At 33.5% G+C, this 20601-nt stretch overlaps 2 protein-coding genes and 1 pseudogene across 2 annotated transcripts; all 3 read right to left on the bottom strand.

Moving 5' to 3' along the window:
* Positions 1-3871: 3871 nt before the first annotated feature.
* Positions 3872-7277, bottom strand: LOC130495559 (uncharacterized). Its single transcript, XM_056986972.1, has 4 exons — positions 7050-7277; positions 6517-7002; positions 4237-5857; positions 3872-4068 (listed from the first exon to the last, which is right to left on the bottom strand). The coding sequence occupies exons 1-4, from the start codon at positions 7275-7277 to the stop codon at positions 3872-3874; spliced, it is 2532 nt and encodes an 843-aa protein (XP_056842952.1).
* Positions 7278-8098: 821 nt separating this feature from the next.
* Positions 8099-8924, bottom strand: LOC108838829 (uncharacterized). Its single transcript, XM_018611700.2, has 2 exons — positions 8612-8924; positions 8099-8406 (listed from the first exon to the last, which is right to left on the bottom strand). Exons 1-2 carry the CDS (start codon positions 8838-8840, stop codon positions 8330-8332), a joined length of 306 nt encoding a protein of 101 aa, XP_018467202.1. The 5' UTR covers positions 8841-8924; the 3' UTR covers positions 8099-8329.
* A 5558-nt stretch (positions 8925-14482) lies between these two features.
* LOC108838691 (G-type lectin S-receptor-like serine/threonine-protein kinase RLK1) lies at positions 14483-17235 on the bottom strand (annotated as a pseudogene).
* Positions 17236-20601: the final 3366 nt, after the last annotated feature.

Here is a 20601-nt window from a genome sequence, read left to right as displayed (position 1 = left end):
TACTAAACTCCAAACCCAATAGAAAGCCCAGAACCCAAACCCTAGTCACTAACTCCTAATCCCTAAAACCCAATAGGAATCCCAAAACCCAAACCATAATCACTAAACCCTAAACCAAAAATACTAAACCCTAAACCCAATAGAAACCCCTAAACCCAATAGAAACCCCTGAACCCAAACCCTAATGTCTAATCTTTAAACACTAAACCAAAAAAAACTAAAATCTGAACACAATAGGAATCCCTGAACCCAAACCCTAATGTCTAATCCCTAAACCCTAAACCCAAAAAGATTAAAACCTAAATACAATAAGGATTAGACGTTAGGTTTTGGATTATGAGGTTCCTATTAGATTATTAAATATGTTAGCCGTTTAACAATGGATTGTCATAAGTTATTAAATATGTTAGCCATTTAACAATAGATTTAAAATCTAATTAAAGGAATGTTATTAATTATGTTAGCCGACTAACACTGAATCTCACAATCTAACTTATAGATATATCTAAATATATGAATAAATTGTTATAATCTATTGCAAATGTTAGCTGCCTAACAATGAATTTTAATGTTATCAAATATGTTAGAAGGCTAACACTAAGTTGTTATATGTTATTAAATATGTTAGCCGACTAACAATGAATCTCACAAACTAATTCTTAGATATATCTAATTATATGAATAAATATTATAATATAAAGCTAATTATATACAACTACGTTTATCAAATGTTATTAGTCAGCTATAAACATTAAATATCATGGCTAATAAATTATTTAACCCTATGTTGTGGTTTGTAAAAATTCCAAATATTATTGTAGCCGGCTAACCTAATTTACATTACAATGAGATTTCTAATGGACTAGAATTTTTTAATTATTTACAACCACGATTAACAAATATTGTTAGCCAGCTATAAACATTAAATACCCTGAAATTCACTCTTATAGTACAATAATTATTCTGCCTATCTATTGAATAAAATTTTATGTTAACAATTTTTGAGCTAGTAATAAATTTAATTATCCAAGTACTGCGTAGACAATAACTATTGCTTTAATTACAGAGCTTCAACCTTGGGACAAGAAAAACCTATCTCATGATCTTTCTTCTCTTGATTGTGATGATCTATTTCAGCTTCCATAACTTCAATCTTGATAGCTTCGCTGGAACACAACAGCTGAGAGATTCACCAGAGACGCATATACAGAGATCTTGACCTGATACGCAGAGTCCACACGATTCACGTGAGACACGGTGGCCGTGAGCTTCATAGGAAAAGCATCGGTAAGGTTTATCCTGGAGCTTGCTCTTTCTCAGATGGTTTCTACTTCTTAGCGAATTTAGTATTTATCTAATAGCATAGGGTTTGTGATACAGTGATACCCTCACTCCGACTCGTTCTTCACGCCCGGCGAACTCTCTGGAATGGGAAGCTGTGGAGCTCGGTGTTCGTCGTTTTCTATTTGGTGTCTCAAGTTATAAAATCTATAGTTTATCACATGATTGAAGGTGTTTTAGAGAGGAAAAAGGATGGATGAAGAGAGATGTTGAGAGATCTTTTGGATTAGTGAGTGATAGGATTGAAGAAAGAGAAAAAAATGGAAATATAAAATTTTGAAATCGTAAATGGGACAAAGATTGTAATTTTGGTCTAAATAATTTCTGTGACAATCCTGTGAAAATCTCAGAAAGATTTTGTGTATATTTTAGATAGCTTTTGTTTAGGCAATCTTGATATGAAGCTATAGGGGTATCAGTGTCTTCCGAAATTGTTAACAGTGTAGAAAAAGTGGTCTCTTGGCATGATGCTAAATAGCGTATAAACGGTTGGTACACAGCCTAATTTCTCAAAAATATATAACTTGAGAAAAAGAGAGTATACTATCAAAATTTCAATAAAGCATCCTAACTTCCGATTACCAAAGAAAAGAGAGTATATTCTGATGTGGTTTGTGCCATGGACGATGCGCGCATATGTAAGACAGATTGGTTGTTACTATGACCAATTGAAGTTTTAATTTGCACTCATCACAACTGTACTTGGAGAAAAACATTAGAACTTTAAAATATTAGAATATATAGAGATGGACACATGACACGATATACTGAAGTTTTTAGAACCTTAATGTATCTATATGTCCCCATCTGCATCTCTGATGCCATAACACATTGGCAAGTTTTTCTTTCAACATAACCGATCTCATCCAACACCACTGCTCCACAAAAACGATTCTTAAAGACAAGTAGCTCTACACCTCTTTCACAATAGTTAGAGACTTAGAGTAGCTCTTGTAATCCCTCGACGGCCAATTTGTCCTTTCTAAAGTTATTAAAGTCGTAAAGATTAATTAATAGCATCCTCGTCAACTGTTGCGGTTTGGTTACTCTCTGGTCACCATACTTGTCATTTGGATCTCAAAATCCGGTTTACTATCAGTCTATCACCATACTTATCATTTGGATCCACCAACAAAGTCCTCTCAGAGCATTCTATTAAGTTACATAGGATTCCAACCTAAAACATTGGTGGAAAGTGGAATGGATTTACTGTACTAATTAATATCCTTTCTAATAGGAATGTACAAAAAAAACGAACCAAACCAAACTGAATTGACTCAGTCGAATTCAAACCGAACTCATCACGCGGAATCCAAATCAAACCAAACCAAACTATAGTATATGTCCCAACCATTTGTTTAAAAGGTTTATCACTCAAATGGTTTGGTTTGGTCGATTTTAAACCTAACCAAACCAAAAGGAAGTGTTTATTTAATTAATCTAATTAAATATACTAAAAGGGTTAAATTTAAGCTATTAAACAATCTAACCTTAATAAATAAACATAATTTTATATATTTTACTTTTAAAAACATAGAAGAAACACAACTAACAATAAAATAAAATAAAATATGAATCTCAAGCACTATCATTAAAACCGAAAATTACCTATGAGATATATATATATATATATATATATATATATTAGGTATGAAGATGATAATATAAAATTGTTAGAGTATATATTTTATATTTTTATTGTGATGTTTGACTTTACTTTTAGATATGAATAAATTAATAATTTAGTGTTAAATGGTTATTTATTTTTGGTTTTCTAAATTATATTTTCGTAACCAAACTAGAACAAAAACTAGAAAATAATTCGGTTGAACTGAACAAACACAAATAAAACCAAACCGAACACAAATCAAACAAAGTTCAACCGAACACAAACTAAAAAAAACCTAATTTTTGGTTGATTTCGGTTACAGTTTTCTTAAATCCAAAACAAATCAAACCAAACTGAACCCAAATTAAAACCGAAATGCACCCCTACTTTCTAAATTTGATGCTTGGATTTTTGTCCATAATACGTATTCTCGAGATGATGATTTTCTAGTCATCAATCTCATAATGATTGGACAATGATCGATGGACCCGACTTTACTCTCGATCAATAATGGATAAGGTTGTATTGCTTGAATCATGTATGATATCATATTATATTAGATGTGATTCTAACATAAAACCAATTGAAGATAAATAAACAATCTCATATGCATTATATACTAGTTAACTAGGTGATCATCTTGAGATCAGGCAAGGTACAAATATTTACCACAAAGCTATAATTTAATAATCACTTAACATTTTGGTTTCATTTTTATTGAGTTGTATGTAATTTGTATGTAAAAAATTAGATACAACATTATTTTAAATAAAATTTTCTAGTTATTTGAGTTAAATATTTTAATTTTCAGTACAAAATTTTGGATAGTTCAATTATTTGTTTTAGTATAGTGAATGTCATATATTCCAAACATAACTACTACTTGTTATAACTTTTTTTTTGTCGTCGACTTTTACAAACTCATATAGACTCTGTAAACCATGTTGGTGGCTCGTCATCCATGTGCACAACAAAAGACGCTTGAGTTCTAGCCCCTCGTGCTAGTCCATCGGCCTTCTTGTTTTGTGTGCGTGGTACATAAATGATCTCTGAGCTGTGGAAGTTCTCCCGCAAGTTCTTGATATCTGCCAGATAGCTATCGAAAGCAGGCCATTCTTCTGGTTCAGACACCATCTTTACCAATTGAGAACAGTCTGTTGCAAACGTGACCGTAAATTGATGCAAATTCCTCATGCACTCCATTGCCCAAATTAATGCTTCTATCTCAGAATGAAGAGGAGATAGAGAAGCCCGTACATTCCTTGCCCCCATTAATCCCGCAAAACCTTCTAGGGTGCTATACCACCCTTGACCAGAAAATACATCTTTGTCTTTCCAAGAGCCATCCGTGAAACACCAACGTCCTGGGATGATCGGTAAGCTCGGAGTTGGTCGATCTATTACCTGTGCGGATACCACCTGGGCGTCTTCCCAACTCTTTGTTTCAGTTACTGCGATTTTTAGTGTATCTCTAGGATCAATATCCAAATTGCTGAAAACCTTATTATTCCTTCCTTTCCAAATGTACCATAATATCCAAGCAAAGTGATGATCCTCCATTTTGGGAGAAACCCTCCAGAACAAATGATCCATATTCGTATAAAGAGACTCTGTCGGGAATATATGTGGGCTAGTTGGTATCTGAGATAAAGCCCACACTTGACGGGCTGGAGGACACTCAAAAAACACGTGGTTTATTGATTCCTCTGAAGCTCCGCATCGATCACAACATATGTCTCCCGTAAGTCCCCGAGCATGTAAATTCTTCCTAACCGCTATACACCCTGATACCAGTTGCCACAGAAAATGTTTAAGCTTTGGTGGGCAGCGAATTTTCCAACAATTCGCCTTTAGAACATCTACTGTAGGTCCAAATGTTGACATAGGTTTTTCCTTGTCAGGATACACCCTTTCTAATTGGTACCCAGATTTAACTGAATACTTGCCATTTTGTGTAAAATGCCATCCATCTCTATCTTCCCTCTGAACTTTACTAATTGGGATACTTTCTATGATTTGTACGTCTTGGGGATCCACGAGAGCCCTAATTGCCTGAGAATTCCATTTTTTCAAATCGGCATCAATAAGTTGATCAACCGTGAGATCGGGGTAACTAGTAGCATGTTTTTTGTTTGCTGGTCTCGGGCGAGTGGTTGGGAGCCAGGGATCATTCCACACAGAGATGGATGATCCTGTTCCCACCCGTTTAATTAGTCCTTTGCTAACCAGAGATCTAGCTGAAGAAATACTTCGCCATCCATAAGATGGAGAATAAGAGCGGATCGGGTCCAGGGGTGAGGCATTCCTGAAATACCGTCCTTTGAAAACTCGAGAAAACAAAGTGGTAGGTTTCTCGATCAGTCGCCATAATTGCTTGGCCAGCATAGCCGTGTTAAAATCTGATATTTCTTTAAACCCCAGGCCTCCTTCTTCCTTAGTAAGGCATACTTTGTCCCATGATTTCCAGTGCATTCCTTTTGTGCTGCCTCCTGGGCTCCACCAAAATTGTGCTACCACACTCGTTAATTTCTTTGTGATTGCTTTTGGCAACCGATAGCAAGACATCACATGATTAGGCAGGGCAGTAGCCACTGATTTAATAATTACCTCCTTTCCTCCTTTCGTAAAAAACTTGAAAGTCCAACCATTAATCCTACTGTTTAAGCGATCTTGAAGAAACCCAAATACTTGAATTTTAGATCCTCCAAGATTTTCCGGCAATCCCAGATAAGATCCCATACCACCCACATTCTGAATATCCAAAATATTTCTCATTTCCTGTCTACAAGATTCCTCGATCTTATGGCCAAATTGAATAGATGATTTTTGAAAGTTAATGCGTTGACCAGACACTGCCTCATACTCCTTTAATATCTTGAGGATAGTTTGACATTCGTCCTTTTGTGCCTTGCAGAAAAAAGACTATCATCCGCAAATAGCAGATGAGAAATTGAGGGACACGCCCGAGCCACCTTCATCCCGGTAATTTGTTTATTCCGTTCTGCCTTCTTAATATTTGTAATTAAAGCCTCCGTGCACATGATGAATAAATATGGTGACAAAGGATCTCCTTGCCGTAAACCTCTCTGCGGAATTATTTGTCCACGTGGTTGACCATTTAATAAAACCCTATACTGCACTGAAGAAATGCACTCCATGAGTAATTTAACCCAATGAGAATCAAAGCCCATCCTGTGAAGGATAGCTTGTATAAAATCCCATTCTATTCGATCATATGCTTTACTCATGTCCGTTTTGATTGCCATATATTTCCCTTGACAAGATTTATTCGCTCTTAGCCCATGAAACATCTCTTGAGCAATCAGAACATTGTCCGATATCAATCTTCCTGCCACAAAGGCCGATTGAGTCTCTGAAATAAGTAGTGGAAGATAGATTTTTAGTCTCTGACATAAAACCTTGGAGATAATCTTATACCCAACATTACACAGACTGATTGGCCGTAATTCTGTCATCCTCGTAGGCCTATCCGTCTTTGGAATCATACAAATGTTTGTAATGTTTAACCTTTCGTCCATTGTCCCCGTGACTAAAAAATTATTTACCAGAGCTACCACATCATGTTTTATAATGTGCCATGAATGCTGGAAAAACAATGCCGTCATTCCATCGGGTCCAGGTGCCTTTTCTGGGTGCATCATAAATAAAGCCTGTCGCACCTCTTCTTCCGTTGCCAGTCTTAATAAGCGTTGATTCATCTGTGGGGTAATATCTGGTCTTATATCTTCCAGGAAACTGTCAAAATCTGAGGGAGCCGTTGTACCAAATAACTCAGTAAAATAATCTACTGCCACCTTCTCCACACCATTATCCTCGGTAATCCAATTCCCATTGTTATCATGGAGACCCACAATCCGATTGCGTGTTCTTCTTTGTTTCGTCAAGGCATGATAAAAATTCGTATTGAGATCCCCATAGACATGCCACATGTTCCGACTTTTCTGCTGCCAATATTCTTCTTCATCCTTATATGCCTCTTGTAATTTCCGTGATACCTCCATAATATCCTCTTGAGTCCTGGAATTATCCATCTGTACCTCCTCAAGAGCTTTTTGTAGTTCCTTAATTTTATCCTTACCAAATGGGGGTTATCCTTTCTCCATTTAGCAATCTCATGACGGCAGTTGCTAATTTTTGTTACAATATCACCATTTTCATTCTCCTGGTCATTCGACCAACCCATAGCAATAGAATCCATTAGTCCATCTTTTCCAATCCATCTCTTATCGAACCGGAATTGCCCTCGCCTTTTAGGGATTTTATCCTCCATAACAGCCACTACAGGCCTGTGATCCGATCCTACCATTCCTAAATATTCTGTGTAAGAGCATGAAAAAAGAGTGTGCCAATCTTCATTGCTAATGCCCGATCTAGGCGACACCGAACCATAAAAGCCCCCTTCCCTTTCCCTCTCCGTCCTTGCCAGGAAAGTTTATTCCCCCTTGCCGGAAATTCCAGTAAACCACTATTCCGGATCATATTATTAAAAGGTACAAAAGAATCTGGATGTCTCAACGCTCCCCCGTCCTTTTCGTGATTTCCCGTAATTTCATTAAAATCTCCTATCAGGAACCACGGTTCAGATCGTACTAGTCCGTATCTAGTTAATCGTTCCCAAACCTGTTCCCTTAATTTTTGGACCGGTTCCCCATATACAAAAGTTAAGAAAACCTTTTTTCCAAGGCCACAGCTTCTACATCAATCATTCTGTTATTAGAAAATAAGATCTTAACTTGAAACTCATTGTTATAGAAGAGGGCTAATCCACCACTCGTACCTATGGGGTCCACAGTCACAATGTTATCATAACCAAAATGTGATTGAAACCCTTGTACAAAATTGAAATCTTTCTTCGTCTCCGACAAAAAAAGAAAGTCTGGTTTATGCTTTTGCCATATGTCTCGTAGGTAACTGATTGTCCATTTACTCCCCACCCCTCTGCAATTCCAGCTTAGAACTCGCATAAAAAAATTATTAAATGCTCGTCAGAGCTCTTTGGGATGGGTTTGATGAAACCCTTAGGTAATACCCTTATTTCCACTATTCTTCTACTGATATTTGTATGTATCTGATTCACCCGACCACTCTTCCAACCTGATCCATAGCTTGACGAAAAGAATCTTCCTCTATCCAAGTACCCACACGTGATACACATTCTCATAATAATAATATACAGCTCAGTATCTATAATAAGGTACGTACAGCCACCAGACAACACCCAAATCCACCTCTCTCTATAGTTTATAAAAAAGAACCAATTATATTTGTGCCTCTCATCATATGCATTACGGTGAAGGCATAACAGGGTTAAAGAGCCCCGCCACCAACCCGTATACAATCGTTCCCAAAAACCAGTTGTTAGTCCCACACACCAAGAGCGTCTCGTATCACAAATCTCCGTGATACACATTCCATCTTTAACCCGTGATATGCATCTACAACAATTCCACATCTTTATAAGATCAGAAAATCCCAAATTCACTCTATCAAATAACACAAACTCCTTAACAAAGCTTCTAAAACCCCATCTTTCATACCAGCAAAGTCCATTATTATTCCATAGTATATCAATACCACAATAACAGGTAAGAATCAAATTGGGAACCCCCTTTTGATTTGAATAGACCGCAAAGGAAATACCTCTTTCCATCTTCGATCTTGCCTTGATGATGATCAAGATGAAGATTCGCCTCAATATTCTCCCCACATCACCAAATCCTCTCTCTTTCCTTCTCTCCGATACCCAATCAAACCCTTTAATGTTGGGTTTGATTCTCCGGATCATATCTTGCTGATCGTAGCCATTACCGCCGGACCGAACCCCGCCTTCCAATATCACAATTCCAGGATCCCACCACCGCCAAATCATTGAAAACCCTAGTGTCGTCTAATCGCCTTTTGCATCGCCGTATTTTAGAGAGAGAGCGTTTTTTTATCGCTTATCAACATTAAAATATGTTAAGAAGATATCTTTTCAAAATACTTTTTTTTGGTTCAAATGCTTTGGAGGCCCACTACTTGTTATAACTTAATGTGTTATTTTAGTAATTACATTTAGTTTAATTTTTCATATTAGATAGGTGTGGACATTAGAGTTTTAAATCAGTTTTGGGTAGGAACCGATCAGTATGAAGTTTTTCAGGTAAAGATATTTTGACCCATTTAGGAACGGATATAGTTTCAATTCTGTTTCAGTTCAATTTTCTTATGTTTTGGTTGGGTTCGGTTCTTAATTTAATAGTCTGTCATTTTTTTTGAAATATAATAGTATTGGTCATTATTAAAATTAATGTAAGTGCCACATATTGAAAAATAATTTTTCAAATAATATTATAAAATATATCATCTACAATTTATGATATTTTTACAAAACCATAATATTCAGAAAATGATATTAATTGTTAAAGATGTAATTAAACTCGTGAAATTTAGTTAAAGTACTGCAAATATAAATATTTTCAAAAATAATACAATTATTATTTTCAAATCAAAATTAGAAGAAAGTTATTAATTAAGAAAATGAGATTAAAAAGAAATAATAATTAATAAAATAGATTAAAGTTTACTAAAGAAAGAAAATCTCATTTTTATATATTTTAAATATTTATTAAAAATAAAATAAAAATTAATAATGGCAATTAGTACAATAACTTAGATTCATTATCTATTATATTTTTTTATTAAACCATACTATTTAGAAAATGATATTAATTGTTAAATATACAATCAGACAAAATACTACACATATAAATATTTTTCAAACAATAATAAACTAATATTTTCATAACAAAATTTGGAAAATAATTATTAACGAAGAAAATGAAACTAAAAAAATAATTAACAAAAGGAAATTAAAAGATTATTAAAGAAAGAAGATGTGATATTTTCTTATTTTAATATATTTTCTATTTTTATTTTCAAAAATAATTATTAAAATAATAATAATAATGATAATTAGTATAATAAATTTGATTCATTAAAGATATCTAGTAGTAATTAACTATTATAAAAATTAACTAGATCTTGACCCGCCCAACTGGGCGGATATTTATTTTATGTTTTTAATTTTTTAATTATAAATGATATATTTGTAATATTTAAATATAAATTTAGATTAAAAATTAACATTTGTAGTTATAATAAAAATTAAAAGTTTTTAAAAAAATTTTGATATAAATTTTAAATTCCTAATTAAAATAATATAGAGATGGGTCATAATTTTTCCAATTCCAAAATCTTAGCATTCTTAATAACAAATAAAATAATTTATAAATACATAAAATATATAAAAATATTTGAAATTAAAATAAATTTATTAAAAAAAATCTTACACCATTGTTGTTTATTTCTATAGTTTGACCCGTGGCCGTATAAATATTTGCTTTCACTTCAATTTTTTTCTTTGTTCTAATGATAATATATATATATATATATATATATATATATATATATATATATGTAAATTAATATGTATTACATAATTGTTAGTATAACATTTTAAAACAAAAATTTTATTATTACTTTAAATAATTATACTATGTGATTTTAATCGTCTATTATATCACAGTGTATCATATAAAAATTTAATATTTTTAATAATTGGACTTATATTATAAAAGTGTTATACTAACAATTTATAAATAAATTATTCTATATTTTATTTATATGATATATAAATTGATTTTGATGTGTGATTTTTATTTTATTTTTTTATTAATAAATATTGAAAAATATTAAATGTTAACAAAAAATCTATTAGGAAATTTATTTTGGTTAAGATTCATTCTATTAAAGAAATCTATTATTTAAATTAGGAAAATACATTAAATACTTCAATATATCATTTAAATAAGAAAAAGACAAAATTCTCTACTATCTTTGTTACCAAACAAAATTTAATTTTTTTAAAGACTCATATCCCTGTTACCAAACAAAAACTTAAAGTACTTCTACTTTAATAAGATAGAAGTGTCCACGATAGGTAAAAAAATGATTTCTCAGACATAGAGGTATCATTTTAACTTTGAATGTAGGATCTTTATTTAGTACATTGGCATTTTGACCTTTGGTTAGTTATCTCGTGAAATGCAGATATTGGTAAACCCACTTTCAAATTTCTTTGCACATATATCCGGCTCTGACCAAGTCAGAGACCATCCAATATTACCAGGGGCAGGGGCGGAGGCGGAGGCGGTAGGTAAACACTACTCTCTCTGTCCCACTTTAAGTGATGTTTTAGGATTTTTATTTTGTCCTATTTTAAATGATGTTCTCACTAATCTAGGTAGAATTTAATATGATTTGAATTTTATGACCAATTATAAAAGACTGTATTTTTTTATTATTGGTTAAACTAATTTTATTTAATGCATTTTTATGTTACCAAGATAAATTACATAAAAATATGTGTTTTTTTAATCTATGTGCAATAATCTAAAACATCACATAAAGTGGGACGGAGGGAGTATTTGTTTAATAATATTTATTTTATTTAAAGAAATTTTGCAAAACAATTATTTTTGTTTTAAAAAAAAAATATAATAACCCCATTAAAAATAAAAATTTAATATTATTAAAAAAATTTGACCCCAATATAAAATATTCTGACTCCACCGCTGAATATTATTGTTCCACTGCCTTTGATGATAGTAAAACGGCTCGGTGATAAGTCTTTGGACAATGCGGTATATCTGTTGTTGACATAAAATCTCGTGGAAATTCTCTCAGTACTACATCATACATGTGATGCAGCCTGACTCGTTGAATACCAACCAAGTGCCTGGATTCTAACGATCATTGTATGTATAGCATAAAAAGTAGGGGAATTGGGCTCTATAGCCATGAAAAAAAAGATAATTAGCAGACTAGCGTTTTTACCTAACGGAAGGATATACGCCGTTATAAATATATAATATTACTATGATATCCTCTTAAACTCACCGGCTGACCTGATAGGAAACAAAAATAATAACTATTACAGCAAAGTAACTCGTGTCCTTCCCCATTCCACACAAACTCTCTCATCTTTCATCCTCTTCCGTTTCTCCCTCTCGATAGTCTCCACCGCAATTCCCATTTCGATAATCCCCATTCCGTTCGTCGGTGCTTGTAATCAGAGACTACGCTATCTCTGTCGTTCTCTCTTCCAAGTCGTGTGGTGGTTCTTTTGGGTTTAGGTCTCGGCGGAGGGGAGTAAAACCACCGGTGGTTGTCTATTCCGTTCTAGTTGCTTCACGCCGTTTAGCTCTCGTACTTCTGTAAGTTATTGTCGTTGTCTCCTTCTCCTCTGTTAAAGTTATTGCCGTTGTCTCCTTCTCCTCTGTTTGTTGGATTGCAATTTTCCGATCTGCTCAAAATTAGGGTTTGCCGTTATCTCAAAATATGACTCCCCAAATAGAATTAGGGTTTGCGTGTTCCCTGATTGTTTGAGGGCTTTTTGAATTTGATTTGTTTCATGTCGATGCTGTAAAATATGTGGGGTAGTAAGTCATGCGAAATCTGTAGAATTTTTTAAAACTGAAACGGTATGTGACTACACATAGTATGAATTTTAAGTTCTGGTTTCTACTTCAAATGAAATAGTATTCGTAAACCTATCAATCATGTGACATAGTATGGAAACATTTTTACAAGTATGCTTCCTAGAACTGGTGGTTGTGTGTCGTTTTCTTAGTAGGGTCTTAAACAACGGTTTGGTACTGTTTAAACTACGGTTTGATTTTCTTTTTTCTTGAAATGGTATGTTACTACACATAGTATGAATTTTAAGTTCTGGTTTCTACTTCAAATGAAATAGTATTCGTAAACCTATTAACCATGTGATATAGTATGGAAACAATAAAGGGTGCATGGGAGGATGAAGACTTTGCGTCGTTGAGTGCGTCACAGTTTGGCCAAGTACTGAGGATGGGGTCCCATACCTTCTCTGTTATGTCTCTTCATTACATTCTTTCACGCCAGTTGGTAACGGAGAAGGACTTCGAACTTTGGTGTCTTTTCGTTGGGAAGCCAATACATTATGCTATTCAAGACTTCGCACTTGTGACCGGGCTCAATTGTGGACCAATAGTGGACGTCCACCTTATGTCGAAGGGTAAAGGGCAGCGTGGGAAGGGAAGTTCTAACTCCAAGTCCTCAGCCTCATCACCGTCAATATGGAATGTTCTGTTTGGAAAGGAGGATAAGCCCACCACCAGCTTGATAATTGACCGCCTTGTCAAGGGGAAAAAATAGAAGAACCCGCAACCCGTCTGCGATTGTCCTTGTTGGTGCTTGTGAAAGGTATTTTGTGGGGGAAACACCGGATTATCGTCTTACTATCGTGCACATTATCGTCCAGGTGACCCGAAAATTATGGAGATGTTTTGTATCTACATTTCTATACCATTTAATATATATGAAATGGAAATTGTACTATACTTTATTATGTATACTTGACTAATTATGTATGCTTTAATATGAGAAGTTTTCGTACGTGCTTGGAATTATATTTAGTACACACAATTTAATAACATACTATCCTTGTTTATCTTTGGATTTGGGTTGATATTTCCAGATTAGGGTATAATATTAAAAATCACTAAAACTAATCATCTGTTATACTGTTTATCTTTGGGGTTTGGGTTGACATTTCCTCTTAGGGTTTAGTTTTGATAATTGAGTTCGGGTATGTCAGGTACTATACTTGATTATGCTATACTTGACTAATATACATTATTTCCATACTATTCTATGTGTAAAATATAGTATGGAAATCATGTTAACTTTAAAAGAGTAATTTTCCTATGAAACTAGGTTTATTAGAATATTCGCACAAGAACTTACCTCCTTCTTGCTTCAAACCAGTGAATTTTTAACTTCCTTCACTTTGTTACTTCTAAGTGTTTTCACATAGATTACAGTGATTATTATATGGAATACACCATTTATGGTTTGCTTTCACTTCATTATTTAAGATTAACGGTGTTAATTTCCACCACTCGTTTACCCCTCTACAGTAAAAATATCATCAGTAAATCTACCTTTCTACGTGGCTTTTCCCTCCTCTTTAATCTGCAAAAGCTGTAACCCACAATTACAAATTTATTGCACTAACTACATCATCGCCTCTCTCCAACCGCACATTTCACCGTCTATGTTCGTGATTATATTAGTAAATGATAAACAATAAAGCTATTCTATTTTTGTCATGTAAAATGGAATATATTCTCATATAAAATAGATCCTTCGTAACATGCTGTTTCATTCTATGTGTTACTTTCAGTTGTCATACACGCTTTGTATAATTAAGTGCCCCAAAAAGAACCACGTCTCTTACTTCTGTAAATGTAACTGGCAACTTGTTAAGTGAAGGGGTAGAACCGGCTTGATTGAGACCAAAAAGCCAAACACTAAATTATGTCAAAATCATGCTTATTTTCTTAATTTTTCTCTGAAATATGGCTATTACGCCAATAAGCCCTAAAAAGTATACATCTCTTTCGACCAAAAAATAATACATCTCTTAAGGGAAAAAAATCAAACACGTGACACTGGACCACAAGACAGATCCTCTTCACAAGAAAATATACTGTAAGGAGAAGTGCTTGGAGGATCATGAACTTGAGCCACACCTTCAAGCATCTGCGTTACAGTTCTCATGTTAGGTCTCATTTGCTGGTTCTTCTTGTATACACCATATCCCTATTTTTCACATGTCTCTACCATCTCCATGTCCTCCATCGCCTCTACATCGTCTTCGATAAGATCAACCAGCCTCCTAGTTCAGAAACAACATATGCCCAATCGATGAGAATCACGTTATCCTCAAGATCAACTGTTTTCTTGCAGGACACGATTTCCAAAAGCATTACTCCCTAGAAATATACATCTACTTTGGATGAAATAGGACTGTTCCTGAACCACTCTGTCGCGACATACCCTTTTGTTCCACGAATGTTTGTGAGAGTATTCGTTTGTTTCATCCTCAGAAGCTTTGCTAGACCTAAGTCTGAAATGCGTGGACTGTAAGACTCATCTAAAAGTATGTTCTGCGGTTTTATGTCGCAGTGTAGGATTTGCTCACAACATTCTTCATGTAAATACAAGATTCCAAGTGAAATCTCTACCGCGATTATCCTTCTATCTTTCCAGTTAGGTCTTGGACGCTTGAAAAGGAAACTGGCAAGCGTCCCATGAGGTAAGTACTCGTAGACGATCAAACGACTCTGCCCTTCGTTGCAAAAGCCAATGAGCCTTACGTCTTACCGATCGCTTTAACCTCGTTTCTAAACTCTTTCTCGCCTTCTTGAGCCACTGGGTCTACTTTCTTGACAGCCAAGGTAACTTGAGAATCGCCTACCCCTTTTAAAAATCCTTTATAGACGATCCCATATGCTCCTCTTCCAAGCTCTTCCATGAAATTTCTAGTAGCCTCCTCGAGCTCTTTGTATGTTACAATTAAAGACTCTTAGATTCAACTCAAATGCATTAGCAGCACTGATATCTCTCGCTTTATTCGTTTTTTTACTCTTACTTTTCTTTTTGTATAGATCAAGCAACATGAGATTTGCAAAATCTGAGGTTCCAAGGAAAAATCGAACAAGCGACGATTAGCTTGATTAACCACTAAGCCCTTTCTCAAAAAAAGAAAGAAGAAAAACTTGATCAACCAGTGACGGTCTTGTCCTCTCTTTGTGGTAACTGGGACATCTGTTTTGCCTTTGACCTATTTTTAGAACCTTAATGAGAGTGTCGCTAGATATAGTCGCTGATCTCTGACCGTAAGACAATGGATACTTTTTCTTCCAACGGTCCTGGTTCGCTCCAAAAACAACAGCAGCACAGAAACAATCGTTAAGACAAGCATCTTAGTTACTATAGTTAGCAAAAAAAAAGAAGCATCTTTACAGCTTTCTTCATCATAGTTGTTAGATGTAGCCTGATGAACTTTCCTTTTCCGAAGCCTGTCTCCGTCCGGCGAGATGAGAGATTCCTTCCAACGTCTAAACTCTGCACCAAAATATATATATATACGTCTTTTACCAAAAAAGTAAAAATAGATACGCCTTTCTATACTATTATGAGCTTACGTGAAATCACTACGTCTGTCTCACATCAATAAGCTCATTCACTCTCAATAATTTTATAAACTTCGTTTTAATGTCCGAAAATAATATTCTTAAACTTTGGTACTTATCCGTTACTTATATAATACAACCTCATATTTTTAGTATAAAAGTTTTCAGATTCCGAATCTTCGGCTGCAAGGATTTTATAAGACAACAAAACATTTAAGACCATTAGAATTTAATTTTTAAGAGATTTTCATAATTAATTTTTTCATAAAGTTACATTTTTTTTTAATTTTGTGATCAAAATAAAATACATTCAAATAAAATATTTCTTGGGCCTTTTCCATTATATTTTGTGTAAATAATATATACTTTTATTAAGAACGAGCCTTTAGCTATTAAGATATAGATAACACGAGATGGTCCTGTGTGACCCTTTTTCTGCTTCTGTTTCAGTTATGAACCTGGGGTTCAGACTCTGATATGGGCCTTGTAATGGGCTACCTTCTTTTAAGCTTTAACGAATTTCTGTTGATAAAAAGAAAAGATATAGAGAACACGAGCTGTGGGATCCAGGGTGCTTTAACTCACCTGAGTAGACAACAGTTTGTCTGTGGGGTTATCGAAGCTCGACCACAAATCCTTACTGGAATCTTTGCTCAACAGGCGGCAGTTTCCGGCGTTGGTCATCTGCAGTTAGTGTAACCTTGGAACCAGCAAGGACAAGACCACTATTTGTGTTGACATCTTGTGCGTGCCACACGATGGTTGCGTTGGGAATCTTGTCGAAATGGGAAAGCCATGAACTGGAGAACTGTTGGGAATCTAAAGCGGTGAGAGAATCTCCGACAGGAACAGATCCGTTGATGATGTTTTGAGACAAAACACTTGCAGTTTCAGAACGAGAACAAGTTGGAGTATCGAACAAGAGAGGAAACCCATTTTGCCGAGGAGGACGGATCTTGAGATTACATGTGTATATATAGATTTACATTAATAATATATAAAAGATAATTTGTTTTGTTCGTTATTACTTAACGTAGAAAAATGTTTGATGAAGACTTATTGAATGTTTTTTGGTTTTGAGTCAAGGTTTTGAAGAATCAACTGATAATTCTTTCCCTCTTTACAATTCGAAATGCGTGTTCTACAGTCCTTTCATGTCTGCAATACATGTGTAGTTATTTTTTTTGGTAAAAAAAAGTGTTGCTATTTTCGTTGTGGTAGGACATTTCTGAATTTTAAAACGAAGACTTTTCTTTCCTTGGGTTAATTTGGCTTTTGGACGGCAAAATGACAATTATTTATTCTTTATAATTCGGATATTGAATCCAATGTTTTTGTTCATCCACTTGATATACAATCATTGATATATTTTACCTCAAAAATTAAACAATCCTTGATATTTCACAATGGAAATTTAGAGTCATATATATTAGACACAAAGTGTCTCACATCGGTAGTTGGAAGAGATCTTTAATAATATATAAGATGGATGTGCCACTCCACTTATCACCAATCTAAACTATTAAAGGAGAAGTACACTTTGTACTTACCCCAGAGTTTTCCACAAAAATTAATAAAATGCCATTAAGATTTAATCTATCCTTCACTAATTGTTATTATTGCTTTCACGCCATTTTATAAAATAATGAGCCCACTAACATTTTTACAGACCCATTACATTTGTATATTTTTTTATTGAAGCGTTTGTACCTCTCAAACCAATAAAAATGTGTTTCATATTTAGTGCATCACATTCCCATGCTCTTCATAAATTGGTTTATATATATCAGTAAACCAAAAGTCTAAAATCAAGTGCCAAAACTTTTACCATCCATTTTACAACAATCTATATTATTAAAAGAGAAGTAAAAAATAGAAATACTTTTTAGTTTTACTATTTATTTATATTAGAATACCATTGAAATATTTATTGAACCTATATTTAATTATGTTTGTTTTTTCCTAATTAAATAATAGATTTAAGCATTTAATGTTTTTTCCTAATTTAAATAATAAATTTCTTCATCAAATCTTAATCAAAATAGATTTCCTAATATATTTTGTATTACCATATTAAATATTTTTAATATTTATTAGTAATAAATAATAAAAGTAAAAATCACACATCATAATCAAATTAGTTATAAATATAGGATTTGTTTATATGATACACTGTGATATAATAAACGATTAAAATCACAAAATATAATTATTCTAAAGTAATAAATAAAATCGTTATGTTTTAAAATGTTATATTAATAATTATGTAATACATTTTAATCTAGAAATATATATACAATTAGTACAAAGAAAAAAATTAAAGTGAAAGATCAAGTATCTATACGGTCACGGGTTAATCTTTAGAAATAAACAAAAAAACGAAATATTATTTTCTTTAACAAATTTATTTTAATAGAAATTATAGTTCCAAATATGTATATGTATTTTATGTATTTATAAATTTATTTTCTTTATTTTTAAAAAATGTTGAGATTTTGGAATTAGAAAAGATTATGATCCACTTCTATATTATTTTAATTAGAAAATTTAAACTTATATCAGAAAAAACAAAAAACCTAAAAACATAAAATATATACCCGCCCGGTCGGGCGTGTCAAAATATAGTTGATTTTAAGTGCGAAGTTCATCTAGCTTAACAATATATAGTCTATTTAATTAGATATATTTTAGCAGTTTTACCACATGAACTTATTTTTAAAATGTAATTTTCTAGATAAAACGAAAAAGTCCTTGTAAATATTTTTGTTTTTAAAAGTTTAATATGATATTTACCATTAATTAACTAGATGATACTTGTATTTTTTTCCCTAACTGAGATCATAATAAATTTCTCTTATAAGATTCCGACATCTATGATTTCCAATCAGAAGATTACAACCGATACAGTCTTGTCCACCATGGAACTCTCCAACATAGTTGATCAGTATATAGTGTTGTGCACACAAACATGTGTTTGTATTACGATTACCAGGGCATGTGTATACATTCCAAAAGTAAATGAGTATATGTTTTTAAAGTTACATAAACTTTTACAAGTTTCATCTTCATACTCTTCTTGATCTGTACAGAAAAAAATTTATGTCATACAAATTGTGCTGTAAAGTATATTTGGTAATTGTACTTTGAATAACAATTACAATGCTTATATAATCAAATACTCATTGCTGAAACCCTAATTTTCAAAAGAAAAATGTATTGGTTTTTTAGTCTAAATTTTCATTTATTCAATATAGTCAAAGACAATAATAGAGAAGTTGATAGGATACACCACATCAAAAAGTTAAAACAAGCTTTTGAGAAACACATCTAAGCCGTTAAGAAAACATGATCTAATAAAATACGATTTGAAATAAAAAATCAATGATGAAGTCCACAACAAAATTATGAAAATAATAAGCATTAATTATCTTACCATGAAAATATTAAGAATTAATTATCTTATCATATATATAGCTCTTAATATTTATGAAAATATTAAACATTAATTATCTTACCGTCAACTGAAATGGGGTGAAAAATGTGGCATTTCTGGATATTTTCTGGTGAAAAAAGTTCCCTGACTTGGTCTAGTAGACGGTCATGAAAAAAGCGCCAGTTGTCTTTCGAGGGCATCTGTATACCAGGACCATAAAAAATAATAATACTGAAAAAGAATCATATTAGAAGAGAAATCCCATTGTTGCAGCGCTGCCACCAGCATGTACACAAAAGCCACCGGAATGGATATTCGTCTAGTAACACGTATTTAAAGGTATTATTTTAGTGACTTTGCGACTTCTCAAAAATATTTTAGTAATGATCTCTTGTGCTATTTGTACAAAGTACAAACCTATTTGTGCCACGCGGTACCTTGCCTTTACAACTTTAAAGCGCACGATACTGAACAGATTACAATAAGACTAAATTTTGTTGGGAAAACTCACCACACAAACTCGCTGAAGCACTCTCTGATGCACTTGTCGTAGTACGTTAGAAAGTATGAGTTTGTAGATCTATAGAGAACAGAAGAAGAACACGGAATAAACATAGAAGATATACACCAGAATTTGATATCCCAAGGTTCACCTAAACGTGGTTACGTCCCTGGGACCTGGCAATGAGGCAATTCACTATAATCTCAAGTACAAAAGACATATCACCTCTCTCTCTCTCTCTCACAACCAAAGCTTACAACCAAGCTAGGTCTATTCTTGTCACCTTAATACGGCTTGCCAAGTTAGAGAGAAGAGTACACACGAGCTCCTCTTATGTAGTAGGAGTTTATTACATTAACCTAGTTGGATTAGGGCATTCGCCCCTTTCCATAAACCTATTAGGAAATATTCCAAAATACTTGCAACTTCCATAACTCCATGAGAAGTAATATTTCCAGGAACCTATCACCTTAAATAAAGTGATATTTCATTTTCCTAATATGACGTCCTTGTCTTGGTTTAAGTTATGCGATCTTGTTTGATTTCCATCACCAAATCCTGACGAAGTCCCTGAAGTATTCGCTGACGTAGTTCCTGAGGTAGTCTCTGAAGTAGTCTCGAATCCCAACAAACTCCA

This window comes from Raphanus sativus, chromosome 6 (genome assembly GCF_000801105.2).
Source record: "Raphanus sativus cultivar WK10039 chromosome 6, ASM80110v3, whole genome shotgun sequence".
In the NCBI taxonomy this organism is placed as follows: domain Eukaryota; kingdom Viridiplantae; phylum Streptophyta; class Magnoliopsida; order Brassicales; family Brassicaceae; genus Raphanus; species Raphanus sativus.
The sequence above is the reverse complement of the archived record's forward strand: the minus strand, read 5'-3'. Positions and strand labels throughout refer to the sequence as shown.